At 55.5% G+C, this 14,304-nt stretch overlaps 3 protein-coding genes across 3 annotated transcripts; 2 read left to right on the forward strand and 1 right to left on the reverse strand.

Moving 5' to 3' along the window:
* Window positions 1-1,332: 1,332 nt before the first annotated feature.
* J4E88_007982 (uncharacterized protein) lies at window positions 1,333-10,165 on the forward strand (the record flags this gene model as incomplete). The annotated part of the gene is made up of 5 exons (XM_049401596.1): window positions 1,333-1,534; window positions 1,583-4,420; window positions 4,503-5,558; window positions 6,025-6,326; window positions 6,410-10,165. 5 exons carry the CDS (start codon window positions 1,333-1,335, stop codon window positions 10,163-10,165), a joined length of 8,154 nt encoding a protein of 2,717 aa, XP_049252669.1.
* A 693-nt stretch (window positions 10,166-10,858) lies between these two features.
* On the forward strand, window positions 10,859-11,806 carry J4E88_007983 (uncharacterized protein; the record flags this gene model as incomplete). The annotated part of the gene is made up of 2 exons (XM_049401597.1): window positions 10,859-11,106; window positions 11,158-11,806. 2 exons carry the CDS (start codon window positions 10,859-10,861, stop codon window positions 11,804-11,806), a joined length of 897 nt encoding a protein of 298 aa, XP_049252670.1.
* A 238-nt stretch (window positions 11,807-12,044) lies between these two features.
* On the reverse strand, window positions 12,045-12,869 carry J4E88_007984 (uncharacterized protein; the record flags this gene model as incomplete). The annotated part of the gene is made up of 2 exons (XM_049401598.1): window positions 12,045-12,763; window positions 12,818-12,869. The coding sequence occupies 2 exons, from the start codon at window positions 12,867-12,869 to the stop codon at window positions 12,045-12,047; spliced, it is 771 nt and encodes a 256-aa protein (XP_049252671.1).
* Between the last annotated feature and the right edge of the window lie 1,435 nt (window positions 12,870-14,304).

Below are 14,304 nucleotides of genomic sequence, written 5' to 3' on the forward strand. Positions count from 1 at the left end.
GAGAGAGAGGTTCAGATTCGTCCATTCATAGATGATCCTACTCACGTGACCCATACTCATCCTCAGGCTAGATGAATCCAGAACTGCTTACATGAGCGCATCTGACGACATGCTCGCTTGCAGCGCGGTAATCAACTCATCTACGTTGATTGGGGCATTGAGCATTGAGCTGCGAACACGTACTGACAATAGATTCGCCCGCCATTCTGGGTAATCTTCCCTACCCTTCGCACCTTTTCGAAAAGCCTCGATAACCGCTGCATAATCAATCCCACCTATCGTCGACTGGATGCACGTCACCAATGACCTCCGTCGTAGATTGGACAGCGAGGAAGGTTAGTGGCAGCATCGCGATCTGGAGCTGCGACTAAAAACGATGACACCGGAGGCCCCTCCATACCGCTATGCTATGCGACGGCTTCGTTGTACCAAGGGTTTTGGTGGTGGGGTCAGCAGGATGCTTCTTTGTGAATGTCCCACGTCGCCGCAGGTAGTGGCAGGTACGACCAAACCCGGGTCGGCCCTCATGAATCAGTCGCTTAGTGGCTGCTTTCCGGACCCGCGGTGCCACGCCACGTCACTCAACCCATCAACACCTCACTTTTTCCTCTTAGCCATGACGACCCTATGCGTGCCCCTGCATCGCGGCCCTCTTTGGGTATCGAGAAGGTTGCGAGAAGGGGCCTCCTTGCTAATTGACGCTTTGCCGCACTATACGCTCTCAAGCCTTCCGGTGCCGCAAAATTTCGCCGTTGACCAACGCTGCACCACGATCCGCGCTGGCGACACAACTGCAAGCTAAGTCATCATCGGACCAATAATCGAAAAGCCCTCGCAGTGGAAAACCCCACCTTCTGGGCTCCCAACTCTATCAACCTGAGCGAACTGGGTTTCCCTACGTGGACCAATGATGCTTACAGCCGAGAATCGTCTTCTCAGCGTGAGCCTGCGGCAGCATGCGGGTATGCCAGTCTGAGGCTTACCGAACCATTGCGCCCACAATGCGAGGCATCTCCATACGATTTCGCGCATCATGTCTTGTGACAGTTGTCCTGCACCTCTCTTTCGTCTGATCTGAGCGCTCGTCCCAGCTTTGGCCGATTGAAGCCACGCACGTTGCACACCTCCACCCTCTGTGCTTTGCGTCTAGACTGACCCGTTTCTCATTCGTCTCTCCGCAATCAATGCTCGCACCCCACGTCTAATGTCGCCTCTGCATACCTACCGTTTGTTATCACCAGCAATGGAACAAAGAAAGCCTCTATAGCACGTAGCACAACTTATCGAATTTCTGGACCTCGAAACACCGCGCCTGACTTTGTTTGATACACTATGCGCCAATTCGAAAATGTTTCGATATCGCAATGGGCGAACCCGTATGCGAGCGGCGGCACCAACACCGGGAAGAACTTCTATGCTACGGCGACTACACCGAAACCCCAACAACCCGTCTATCGTCGAGTAGTCCCACCTACTCCAGTATTCTCATATACGCAAGTAGTTGATGAGAAGAGCAGCAACGCCGAACAAGCAGGTATGCTTGGAATGTATCATGCGTAACATGTCCAATTGACCATTGTAGATCCAGAGAATGTTCCGGCTGCTCCAGCTGCTCCGGAGGAAACGCCAGCAGCAGAGATCACATCTGAAGAGGCCGCACCGCCGGCTACATCAGAAGCACCTCCAGCAGAAGAGCCATCAGCAGAAGTAGAAGCACCTGCGGCAACAACCCCAACAGAACCGACACCAGACGATTCATCACCCCATCCAGCAGAGGCACCATCAAGTAGTGGGGACGACGTTGTCGCAGCTGAAGTTGTGACGGAGGATGTCAAAGACGAGCCTCCAGGACCAAGCGATGTCACGAATGTTGACGCACTGCCGCCACCACCACCACCCCCAGCACCGGTAGATGAACCACCTGCTGAACCCGAAGCAGCAGCGCCTCCAGCACCGCCAGCACCAGAAGTTCTGCCAGTACCTCCCAGTGAGCCTGCACCCCCGACACCCCCTGCCCCACCAGCGCCACCGGCGGATGCAACACCGGAGCCAGTAGTCGTAGAGAGTGAGAGAAGTGGTGAGTCCGAGCAGGCCGCTCAAGAGCCTCCGAAATCCCCAACCGAGAAGTTTGTTCATTTTGCCTCTGACACCAAAGACCCAGACGCCGCAAGCATAGGCAAAAAGAAGAAACAGCTGGGGTATGGTAAAGGCAAGCCCACCGCGTTCATCCGCCCCAGAAAGCCATCGACATCCGTACCACCTCCTTCGCCACCGAAAGAAGAGAAGAAGAAGGTCTTCGTCCCAATCGGTATCATCAAGAAGGAGCGAAGGGGTTCATTGCTCTCGGCATTGGCCAGCGAGAAGGTAATGACTAGCAAGTCAAGAGGGAAGAAATCTAGCAACGATGGCAGCGGTGACGACAGGTCGACAGTAATCACCGATGGAGATGCCCCCTCTTCAGACATCTCTGAAAGCGTCATTATCGAAGAACCTACCGAAGACGCTTCAGGGTCGATCGTAAGCGAGACAGTACCGCCTCCGCCGCCACCGACCGATAATCCACCTGCGGTAGACGAGGCCGCTGTCAGCGAGGATGTAGTGGAGGAACAAGACGAGGCAGTCGCGGACAGTCCTCCGACGGAGGAGCCAGCTCTCGCCACTCCCGAGCCAACAGCTGAAGCCGAGCTATCGCCGGCAGATGCGTCTGCGGAATCTGCTGAGCCACCACAATCCGACAATCCTGCTCCTGTCGAAGAAGCTCCAGCTGCTGATACCACAGCAGAGGAGACTACTCCAGCCGATCCAGTCACAGAAGACACTCCTCCCCCTCCAGTCGAGCCGACCGCAGAAACAGCTTCAGAAGCTCCTGCCCCAGAAGCGCCCGCGGAAACTCCAGCCGATGAACCACAGGCACCCAGCGAAGCGGAACCTGAGCAGGAACAAGCTACGGTAGAGAGTGCGGATGCGGTTGAGCCCGACGCAGCACCTTCAGAGGAGACAAAGCCAGCCGAGGCAGACGCCTCCGCCGAAGAAACAGCAGGACCCGTTGCAGAGCCTCCTGCTTTGGAAGAGCAAGCAGCCCCGCCAGCGGCTGAAGAGGAACCTGCAGTTGAGGAAGCTGGTAGCTCAAAAGAGCCACCGGCGGCTGTGGAGGATTCTCCTGCTGCTGAAGAACCAGTTCCTCCTGCTGAAGAATCAGTTCCCGCTGCCGAAGAGCCAGCTCCCGCCGTTGAAGAGTCAGTTCCCGCCGCTGAAGAGCCAATTCCCGCCGCTGAAGAGCCAGTCCCTGCTGCTGAAGAGACACCTGCCGTCGAAGAGACACCTGCCGTCGAAGAGACACCTGCCGTCGAAGAGACACCTGCCGTCGAAGAGACTCCGGTCGAAGAGGCAGCTCCTGCTGAAGAGGAACCTGCTGTCGAAGAAGCGCCTGCTGTCGAGGAGGCACCTCCTGTTGAGGAACAGCCCGCCGTTGTGGATGCAGAGACACCCGCTACTGTAGAAACCCCTGCTGCCGAGGAGACACCCGCTGCCGAGGAGACACCCGCTGCTGAAGAGACACCCGCTACTGATGATGCTCCAGCCGTGGAAGACGCAGTTGATGCCGAGCCCGCACCCGCTGCTGAAGAGACAGCTACGCCTGAGGAAGCACCTTCCACCAAAGAGACAGCTAGCGCCACCCAAGAAGCTCCCAAAGTTGACGCCACGCCCGAGGTACCCGCCACCGAGGAGACAGCGCCATCTGAAGACGTCCCAGCCGCCGAAGATACGCCTGGTGGTGAAGATCCATCGACTGTCGGGGATTCTTCTCCTGTCGAAGAAGCACCAGAGACAGAGGATACACCTGTTGCCGAGGAGCCCACTCAGGTTGAGGCTACACCCGTTGTTGACGAAACGCCCACTACCGAGGAATCGCCTATTGTCGAGGAAACGTCTACTGTCGAGGAGCCAGCTTCGCCGGTAGAACCGCCAGTTGACGAACAAACACCCGTGGCCGAGGAAGCCCCAGCTGACGAGCCTGTTCCTACTGAAGTTGCTGAGGATGCCGCTGAACCAGAGTCAGAAGCAAGCGTTGCTCAAGAAGAGCCATCCCTGGATGATGAGCAAGACATCGAAACGTCTAGTCCTGAAGTCGAGGAAGCTCGAGCATGGACCTCAGCAGCACCTGCAGACGTCGCTGTTGTGGCTTCAATACTTGCAGCTGAAGCAAAGGCGAATACACCTGAATCCTCACCTGATCAAGATCCTGCTCCGGAATCTTCTGATGCTGCGGAAGTTCCGGAGTCTGCGCCAGTTCCATCTAGCGACTCACCGTCAACTGAGAGCGAAGACAAGCCCGAAGTTGCAGATGCCGAAGCGCCTGCAAGTACTGAGCCGGTCATGGATGTAGCTGAGCCAAACGAGGCTAGCGCAGATACCACCGGTAAGTTCACATATGTCTTACTGTCGCACAGCGAGCCGCGTTCAAGCAAATTTATTTGTAATCAATGCTGACAAGATCACAGGTGAGCCCCAACCTGACTCCACAGCGGAAGCCTCAGAAGCAACGAACGCACCCGAACCTGCTCCCGCAGACGAAGCTATCGAACCAGCCTCCGGCGAAGGCGACAGTGAGCCGACAGCTGCACAAGACGAGACCAATCCCTCCACCGAGGAGCCAGAAGCTGCGTCGACACCAGAAGAGACAGACACGCAAACGACGGAAGCCACGCCTGATGTAACACCAGAGGAGCCTACTACATCGGCACAAGACACTGCTGATATGGCACCCATCGAAGTTGCTACAATGGAGGCTGAGGCGAGCGACGAAGAACTGCCAACCGCCGACACCATGCAGGACATCTCCGATTGGGAGCAAGACGACGACGATGTTTCCGACATGGGCATCTCGGACTGGGAGAAGGACGACGATGCCTCATCACAACCTGGTGAGAGCGAGACCAATCCATCCGAGCATCAAGACTTCGATCAAGAGAGCGTCGCACACGACTCATCAGAGCCTGTACATGAGGATGAGAAGTCACCAGACCAGGATAAGCCCGAGACTGTACAGGTCAATCAGCCGTCTGACACTGCAACCTCTGCTCCGGTTGCCGATGACGTCGAGGAAGTTGCTGTCGTCTCAGCCGATGTCAACGAGGATGAGCCTACCAAGGACGATACGTCCGCGGCCTTACCAGAGGTCGTCGAACAGAACGAAGCCTCAACCTCTGAAACATCGCCACAACCATCCGAGCCACAAGAGACTGGCGACTCAGCTGATGCTTCCGCGGAGGATCAGACGCCTGAGACACGTATTGATGAAAGCACTGAAGAGGCACAGCTTGCAGCTGGCGATGCACCTGCAGCTCAAGAACCCGCCCCGGAGGTGAGCCAGCCAGCAGTTCCAGAGGAGAATGCCATCACCGATGCGAGCACAGACGCACAAGACGATGCGAGTGCACACGAATCGCCAGCCGACGAGTCGGAGCCAGCGGTGAGTAGCGAGACTGCCAAGGACAGCGAGCAAGTCATAGTCTCGGCTACACCCGATGACGTGGAGAATCCAGATTCATGCACAGGTACGTATCTCCTATGTTTTTTGTGTTTCACATCTTTATGTCCGTCTGCACTTCTTTTCGCTGGCTCAATTACGCACGATTCGATGGTAGCGCGCCATGCCGGCGGCGAATCGGGCTAGCGAGCAGCGGTTGGCTTGCCCCATTGGACGCCCCATATTTTCCTTTGGCCCACCTGCCAGCACATTCTGCGGACATTCTGCCACCGCTGCGACTAGCTTATCGTCACGTGGAAGCATGTGTGTCGCCATGAGTCTCGGGCTGCGATAGATGCATCGCAATTTGTCGACGTTCCAAGATGCGTGGTTTTGCTCCGCGCTAGCTCTGCCGCTTGTCTTTTGGCTCCCGACATCCCCGTCACCTCTGAATCTCACCTTCTTTTTTTTCGTGATTGCACTTCTACTTGTACAGCAGCGATAATTTCCTCCACCCAGAAGTGGCCATGCACCGCACCCGCTGACCAGTGCAGCTGAGACTGAAGCACCTTTACCCAAACTCGACGACAATACCGACGAAACATGCGCAAGCATCCCAGCTGACGCGACAAGCGAAGTCAGCCCAGACCCTGTCTCGAGAGAGGCTGACGTTGAGACGCCAATTGAAAACCCCACGGTCGAAGAAAAGCAGACCGAACACGCCGCGGGCGAACCAGCTGTTCTCCAAGATATTTTCGAACAAACCGACCATGATGTTGTAGCTGCCAACGTTGCGCTAGCTGAAGCCGAGCCCGACTCTGCACCAGACATGCCGGCCAAAAAGGTGCCGGAAGTGGTATGTATAAGCTGTGATTGATTCCAAACCGACATCTGCCTTATGCCGTTCGCCGTTCAGAAGAGTTGACTGATTCATTGCAGGTCCATGAGGACGTTGGGCCCGATGAGGAGCTACAGCATTCGGAGGTTTCCAGCGGAGCCAATACAGGACCGGAGCCAGATGATGAACCAGTAGAAGAGCAGGGATCCGATGCGGGGAGCGAATCTGGGTCGGAGTCCGAGGATGATGACTGGTCTGGATCTGAGGTGTCTGCCGCACCTGCTGCCTCTGAAGTTCCCCAGGCCGACGACGCGCCTGACTCAGCAACCGCTGAAGATGAAACAACGAATGCCGAAGAGGCACCGCCGAGTGATGTCGCTGATGTCACTGCTGCTGAGCCTGAAGAGCCGGAGGAAGATCAGTCAATCCTTGACGACGATGCCGGTTCCGATGACGATGCTGCTTCCGGGCTCTCTTCAAATTCTCAAGAAGAGCCAGAGAGCTCCATGGTAGTGGACGATGCTGCCGAGCCCGACGAGCCAGAAGCTTCCGAGAGTCCGGAGTCGCCTGCCGAATCGGCCGCGATCACAGAGGCGCATCCAGGTCTATCACTCGAAGTCAATGTCGCAACGTCTGAGATCGTCCCGGCTGTAGAGTCTCCGGCGTCAGAGGTCGAAGATCCGTCTGATCCTGCGCTTGAAGCGGTTGAGGAGGAGCATGAAGATGACGAGAACGATGTCAGTGCCATCACTCAAGAGGAGTCTGTGAACGAAGATTCACTAGTTTCGTCACAAGATTCCGCTGAGCCTGAAGAGGAGCCCGCAGCAGCTACCGAGGTTTCGGAGCCGGCGGATGCACCCCAACCAGAAGAAGAAGCTCAGGAAGACGAGGGTGACGATGCTTCTCAGGTCAGCGAATCTGGCAGCGAGAGTGAGGCTGAACAGTCCGTTGCACCGCCGGAGGACCCTGCTGAGGCCGATGACGACGCTGCGCCGACCACAGTGGATGAGGAGGAGCTAGACACCGCCGCACCGCTCACCGAAGACCCATCAACCGACGGGGTCGAGAACCCGACATCTGAAGTGGGAGATGCATCTGTGGCTGAGCAAGAGACGGAAGAGCCTGCTGAACCAGAGACGCCTGAGTCAGTTGCAGCGGAAGCTGTTGAGCAAGATGCGGATGCAGCTGCAGATGAACCAGATGAGCCGCCTGCTGAGGTGGCCGCCGATCCAGAAGAACCAGCGGCGACGCCAGATGAAGCTGCCGACGAGGGTCCCGATGCGGCTCAGGAAGACGGATCTGCTGCGGCTGATGCTGACCCTTCACTCATTGAAGAGGCGGAAGAGGCTGAGCCTGCACCACCTGCTGAAGAGTCACCAGAGCCACTTAGTGAGGATGGCCAATCAAACGATGGATCTGGGGCCACAGGGGAAGCGGATGAGCCATCAGTGGTTGAAGCCAGCGAAGCGAACGACGACGGTGTTGAAGATGCTCCACCTGCGTCAGAGCCAGCCCCCGAAGAGGACGCACCGCCTGAAGAGGCTGCTGCGGAGGTAGAAGCAGCGCCTGCTGAAGCCACCGAACCAGTGGTAGAGGGCGGTGATGTCGAAGAAGCTGTCCCAGACGAAGCCCCGGAGGAAGCAACGAATGGAGAAGAGCCGGTATCCTCGCCTGATGTCGAGCTCGAGGAAGCACATGCACAAGCACCACCCGAAGTCCCTGAGGAAGAACAGCCAGAACCCGAATCACCACCTGCTGTCGAAGAGCCCGAGCCGCCGACTGAACCCGTTCTCGAGGAACCGGAAGCACCAGCTGAGGCGATCCCAGAACCAACGCAGGAACCCGAGGAACCCGCTCCAGTAGCGGCGGATGCACCCGCTGATGAAATCCCGGAAGACCAGGATGTGGAAGAGTCGGTACCAGCCCCCGAAGTGGAGGTAGAGGAGGTCGTAGCCGAGGTGGCCAATGAAGAGAGTCCCGAACCCGAGTTGGCTGATGACGATGCGCCGGCAGACCGGTCCCTCGACGTTGACGAAGTTCCAAGCGCACCTTCGCCTCTACCCTCTGTCGCTGCTGTTGCTGCTGCTGGGATTACTGGTGCCGCCGCTGCTGCATTAGTCGGTCATACCGTTGATGACCGTGCAGACAGGGAGCGCGACTTTGCAGTTGAGGACGAACCGTCAGCCGATACACCCAGTCGTGAGAAGACCCGTCGCCGACATTCGCACACCCGTCGTGAAAGCCAGCACCGGCCAAGCCGCAGACGCGAAAGTGGCGCTAGTGTTATGGAGCGACCAATAATGCCAGCCTCTGCCGTTCCTGATGCGCCAAGAACAAGGCGTCGCGACAGCATGACAGAGCGCGAAGCGGCCGAGCGCAGAAGGGCCAAATTGCGCGAGGTTGAGATAGCCAGTAGTGGTAGCGACATACAGAAGGCGTACCCGGACCCGTACCGCTCGCACTACCGAGAACCCAGGGGTGAGGAGAGATACAGCAAGCGTCGCCCCGTCGAAGAGGTTGACGAAGAAGCCGACAGACAGAAGCGACGCGAAGCCCGGCGGGCCGAGAGAGCTGAGAAGGAGCGACTTGCTGCCGCAGACGCTGCTCGGCTAAAGGCAGAAGAGGAGGCGAGAAAGCTGGAGCATCGGGAACGACGCCGAGCCGTGAGACGTGCCGAAGAAGAGCTCATGAGGGCCATGGAGGAACGCAAGAAGCTCAAAGAAGAGCAAAAGCTCGCCCAGGAAGAAGAGGACCGACGTATTCGACATGAGAAGAGGAGACAACGACATGAGGCCGAAAAGGAGGCGAAGCGCCTGGAACAGGAGAAGATTGAGCAGGCGGCGCGCGAAGAAGAAGAAGCTCGGAAACTACGACGTCAGAGGAGGGCGGAGCGGGAAGCAGCCAAAGCAGCTGCCTTGCTGCAACCAAAGGAAGAGCTCATTGATGTTTCTCGCGATGCTGCTCGCCGAGCAGCAGAGGAAGACGATGATGGCGCTTCTCCTCCACCCCCGCTGCCACCAGTAGTCGACGACACCCCTCCTCGTAGTGCGCCGCGCAGGCGTTTGAGTACCCGCGAGACTCCACCGAACGTGAAGCGTGGTAGTCTCTTCGGTGGCATCTTTGGCCGTTCAAAGCCCGAAGCGACGCCGCCGGCTGCGAAACCGTCGAGATCGTCTCGTGCCCGCGCCAACACGCTAGAGGCTACACCTGTCAAGTCATCGCGAAGAGAACCGGAGATGGAACGACCTTCGAGCCGAGATATGTCATCGGACCAGAGCCGAGAGCGCCCAGAGCGTATGCATCGCAGTCGTCGTCTTTCACACAGCCAACGCCGCTTTGCCTCTGCCGAGGAGGAGGCCGATTACTACAGGTGGAAAGAGGAGCGACGTTTCATGCGTCGTCCTGAACACGAAATGTCTGGCGGACGTGATGGAGGGGTCTCTCTTCCACCGCCGCCGCCACCGCCTGAGGATCTGCCCCCGCCGCCGCCGGAGCCTTTCGAATACGAACCAGAGCCAGAACCGATCGAGACGATTGAATCGCCAGTGATCGAGGACGCAGCCGCGGTTGTCGGTGAGATCTCCATCTCGGACGAGGAAAGACGCGAGCGTCGTCGAAGCAGGCGTATGTCCAAACCGGAAGAACGCCTCAAGACACGCCGCATCTCTGTCGTTGAGAAGGAGAGACCATCTGGTGGTCGTCGAGTGGAGTCGGATCGGCCCCGCGCACGAGACCATGGTGAAGACCGTCCCAGGCCCAGGCGCGGCGAGACCGACCGACGCGACAGGAGGAAGAAGAAGGAAGAGTCCAGTGGTCTCAAAGGACTCTTCGGAGGGTTGAAGCGGCGAATCACTTGAGTTTGGAGTATCAACAGAAACACACATCTACATTTGGGAAGGGGGTTCCACACGGACAACACTGGCGTTTTGGCTTGGTCGAATTGTTCTATACCACTGACGGATCTCCTACTACATTTTAATCACTGAGGTGTTTGGCGTTGGATTTCATGCAGCATAAGATGGATGGGTGGGCATGTGTAATTGTATGGCTCTATGTTCTTGTTTCTTTAGATTGGTGATGAGGGCTCGCGAGAGTCAGGTAGCATATAGCAGCTGCTTCGGCGGTGACACGAAACGAATGATGATTCATTTTGTACGAGATCAGAACTTGCGATGCTGATGTGTGGGCTACGTCGTGTTATAGGGGAGTCGTCGTTGGTAGAGCTACGTAGGAAGGCGCGTTTCTAGTTGACGCTTATCGCCTCGGACCTGTTCCGGCAGTCGCGATGGTTCCCCTCATCAACTCGATCGGAGAGCCCGGAACCGAAGATGAGGGGATTTTGTTCCATACAAAGACGTTGTCATGGGTGTCGATCAGCGTTCAAGGGTGTAGACCCCTTGCTCATTCGATTGCGCAGAGCGATGGTCTAAGCTTCCGTCTCACATAAGGTAGCGTCCCTCGGTGCCCAATCTGAGTGCCAACGCCTTTCTCCCACTTAGACGATAGTTCAATAGTGTGCTTCATATACCCATCGAAATACCAAAATCGCCATGGAATCTGCAGCGCCAGCAAAGCGACAATGGAAGGGCCGCACCGACGAGCAGAAAGCCGAGCGAGCCAAAAAGCGCCAGGAACAAAAGTCCGGGCTCAACGCGCGACAAGCACGTACATCAACTGGCAAGAAGCCGACGAAAGTGCAACGCGTGTTCAGCAAACTTGACGAATGGAAACCAGAGGAGCTGGGATTCATAGCTGGCATTAAAGAGATCGAGTTTGGACCAGACTTTGTGGTGCAGGAGTAGGTGAATGCGTTCCTGGACCTTGCGGGTGGGGCTGACTCACGTGACAGCGCGCATCTTGACGCGATTGCTACAGCTGATGAAGCTTTTCGTACTAAATTGGAGAAGTTCGGATTGGGCGCGCGTCTTGGAAAGACGAACATGCCCGTCACCGACGATGCAGTGGTTCGTCTGGCACGCGCGTGCCCAAACCTCAAAACTCTCCGGCTTGATTCGGCTCTTCTCATCACAGGGACGTGCATCCCACCCATCCTCACAGCATGCCCAAACATCACTTCGCTCTGCATCACCGGCCACAACGGCCGTACAGGCAGCTTAAAGCTAGACAATCTAAAGCCCCTAGCCGACGACCCCGTCATCTCCGCCAGCGCGCCCAAGCTCAAGAACCTAGACTTGCGCCGCGCGATCAACGCTGCACAAGAGAACTTCTCCGATGTGCTAAGAGCGATCACTAGGCCGCCAGGTCGCAAGAATAAGCTGGAAGTGCAGTTTCAGCATCCGACTGTGCATTGGGAGAAGGTGTACAAGAATGGCATGGTGAAGCAGCCGAGAATTACCCAAGCGATGAAGGAACAGGAGATGCTTGAGGAAGTGATGTGGGCGGTGAAAGGCAATAGGGGGTTTGATATCGATGATGAGGATGATGGGTACGGGACTGATTACAGCGCGATAAGTGCGATTATTCATGGGGCGATGTAGGGTTGTGTGGTGCGGCGGGGTGCACTTGGCTTGGTGTAAAGACAAGGCTTAACATTATTGTCACAGAGTATAAAAGCGTGGAAGGTTATTGATACTTAATCCATCGTGAGTATGACGTTTGTCTTGTAGCTACTACAAGCCTCAACAAACCGCCTGCATCTCGAACTTCATTGCCTTTGGCTCAGAAATCCCTCCCATCCTCAGCCCACTACAGATTGCTTTGAGTACGCCCACCGACCTAATCAGAGGCTACGACAACATTTGGCATGATTATGTGACCCATTCCAATCCTCATCCTCCACATTGAAGCAGCAGCCCGGTGTTGCCTGGACGAGCTCTCTCGTGAAGTTGCCGCGTTCCAAGGCATCCAGTCTTCTTTTGCATCCTTCTTGACCTTGATGGTCCAAGAGAAATGCTCGGCATGATCCACCGTGATGTCAACAATCGCGTCTCGAAAGTACGTGCGCCAAGCCGCCGTCCTCTCAAGGGCGGCAAGAACGGCTGTGAGAAAGCAAAAGAATCTATAGTGTGGGTCTTCGTCGCGGTCATCGTGCACAATGTCGAAACCATCAGGGGCCCGATAAGGGTCCAGAAGGTTAATCTTAACAGATGTAGCTGCGCTTTGGAAGCGGAGAAGTGGCATGAGGTTAACCGTGTAGTAGGACCGTGGTATTCTTATATACAGCGTATTCGTGCAGGTCGCTGGTATTGGTATGAAGTCTGCAATGAATTCGTTGATGTCGGGAATGTTCACCGTTGCGTGGACGTCTTTTAGGTGGAGGGGTTGGAATTCTTTGCGGAGCTGCCGGCAGGTGTGGACTAGACCCAAAGCTATCCTGAGGGTGGCCTGGTCATTCGACGCACGGAGCGTCGCAGTATTTGCATCTGCTGTAGGTCGTTTAAAGTGTATGTATCGCTGGCGGACGACCAGGTAGTCGTAGATCTCATTACGGATTTCTGAAGAGAATGTCATTAGCGATTCTGAAATTGGTTCTGCTGGAGGCTACTTACCTCCGGGAAGCTGGAGTAGGCGTGACTGAGGTTGCGGAATGTGTGAAGTCATCTTGTAACTTTGGCTTCTGGTTGAGAATTGGGGTGGGTCGTATGAGGTTGAACGACGAGGGAGAGGAGTGAAGCCTTAAGTACCCGGGGGTTAAATAGGGAAACATCATTGAATGGTTGTTGATATACGATGCAGGTGGTGAATGTACGATATTACTTTCACAGTACCTTCCTCATGCTTCCCTTGAGATCTTAACATAGCCGCAGCCCTGGTCTGTACGTTGGGACGCTGTGTTCTGATTCCTATACGCTTCAGCCATAGTACTGCGATAACGTAAGTGAAACGAGCCACTTACAACTTTCGCAACATCGAAAACATAGATGAAAAGATGCTCCTACAAATGAGAGAAGTCGCAAGTACAATATTCTAGTGTGTGCGTGCCTAATAGTAGAGACTGTGAAGGCCCCTTTTGTATGTATATGTATTGAAGTTCGGGTGAGAGATCTTGACCATTGGACGTCCTCTCTTTCACCACTAAGCTTGTCAATACTTATCCTTCCAAAGCCATCCTCTCCAGCGTTGAGCCCTTCAACGTGGATCCAACACTTTCAATTCTCCGGCTAAGCAGACACGCGAGTCTGACCGAGCACGTAGTAGGAATGACCATAACCGTCGATGAGATCCACTTCTTTCGCCCACGTCAACAGCTCATGGCTCCCGGGAAAGGGATTAGTGATACCAGGATCTAGCGAAGATTCGAAGGCCAGCACCTTGAACTCAAGTATGATCTCGCAGTAAGGTAGTTCCATACGGAAGACAAGTCGAGTGCCTGACGGAATTATGAAGTAGTCCCAGACCCATTGCGGTTGTATTTTTGCCCTTGGTCTGGGTGCTCTCGAGGTTTGAGCCCTGATACGGAAGTCTAGGAGTCGACCAGGGAACTTGCGAACGAAGTAAAGCGGGTCGAGCGCCCCGAGGTAGTTGTGGGACCCGGAATCGATCTCACAAACTATATCACTGTGGCCGTAGCCATAGAGCGTGTTTCTGAGACCATAGATACAATCAGAGAACTCTATGTTCGTCATATTGGTGCAAAGAGGCATACTCAACAGGAACATCGGAAGAAGTTCGCGGCGGAGAAGTTGACAGGTCTGCGTAAGGCCGAGCGCAAGGGGTCGAGAGCTTTGCCAGTAGACTTCGCGAGACTCTCTCTTTGCTCCAGATTTTGATGGAATCTTTAGCGGATATAAGCGCAAAGGTATGGCTGTAATAGGAGCGAAAGTCGACGGATTTGAGAAACGAGCCACATGTACTGTCAACTGCGAAGCTTATTAGTACCTATACCAAAGTGCTTTGGAACTGAGACGCGTCTACGTACAATTTTCGTGTTGGAGACATCAACGAGATAGCCGTAGATCCGATTGCGCAACTCTGTGGCCGTTATTAACGATATATCTTGGACTTTGTAATTCAATACTTACCTCCGGGCAGCTCA

The sequence above is a fragment of the Alternaria novae-zelandiae genome (genome assembly GCF_023758075.1).
Source record: "Alternaria novae-zelandiae strain BMP 2774 chromosome Unknown scaffold_17, whole genome shotgun sequence".
Classification (NCBI taxonomy): domain Eukaryota; kingdom Fungi; phylum Ascomycota; class Dothideomycetes; order Pleosporales; family Pleosporaceae; genus Alternaria; species Alternaria novae-zelandiae.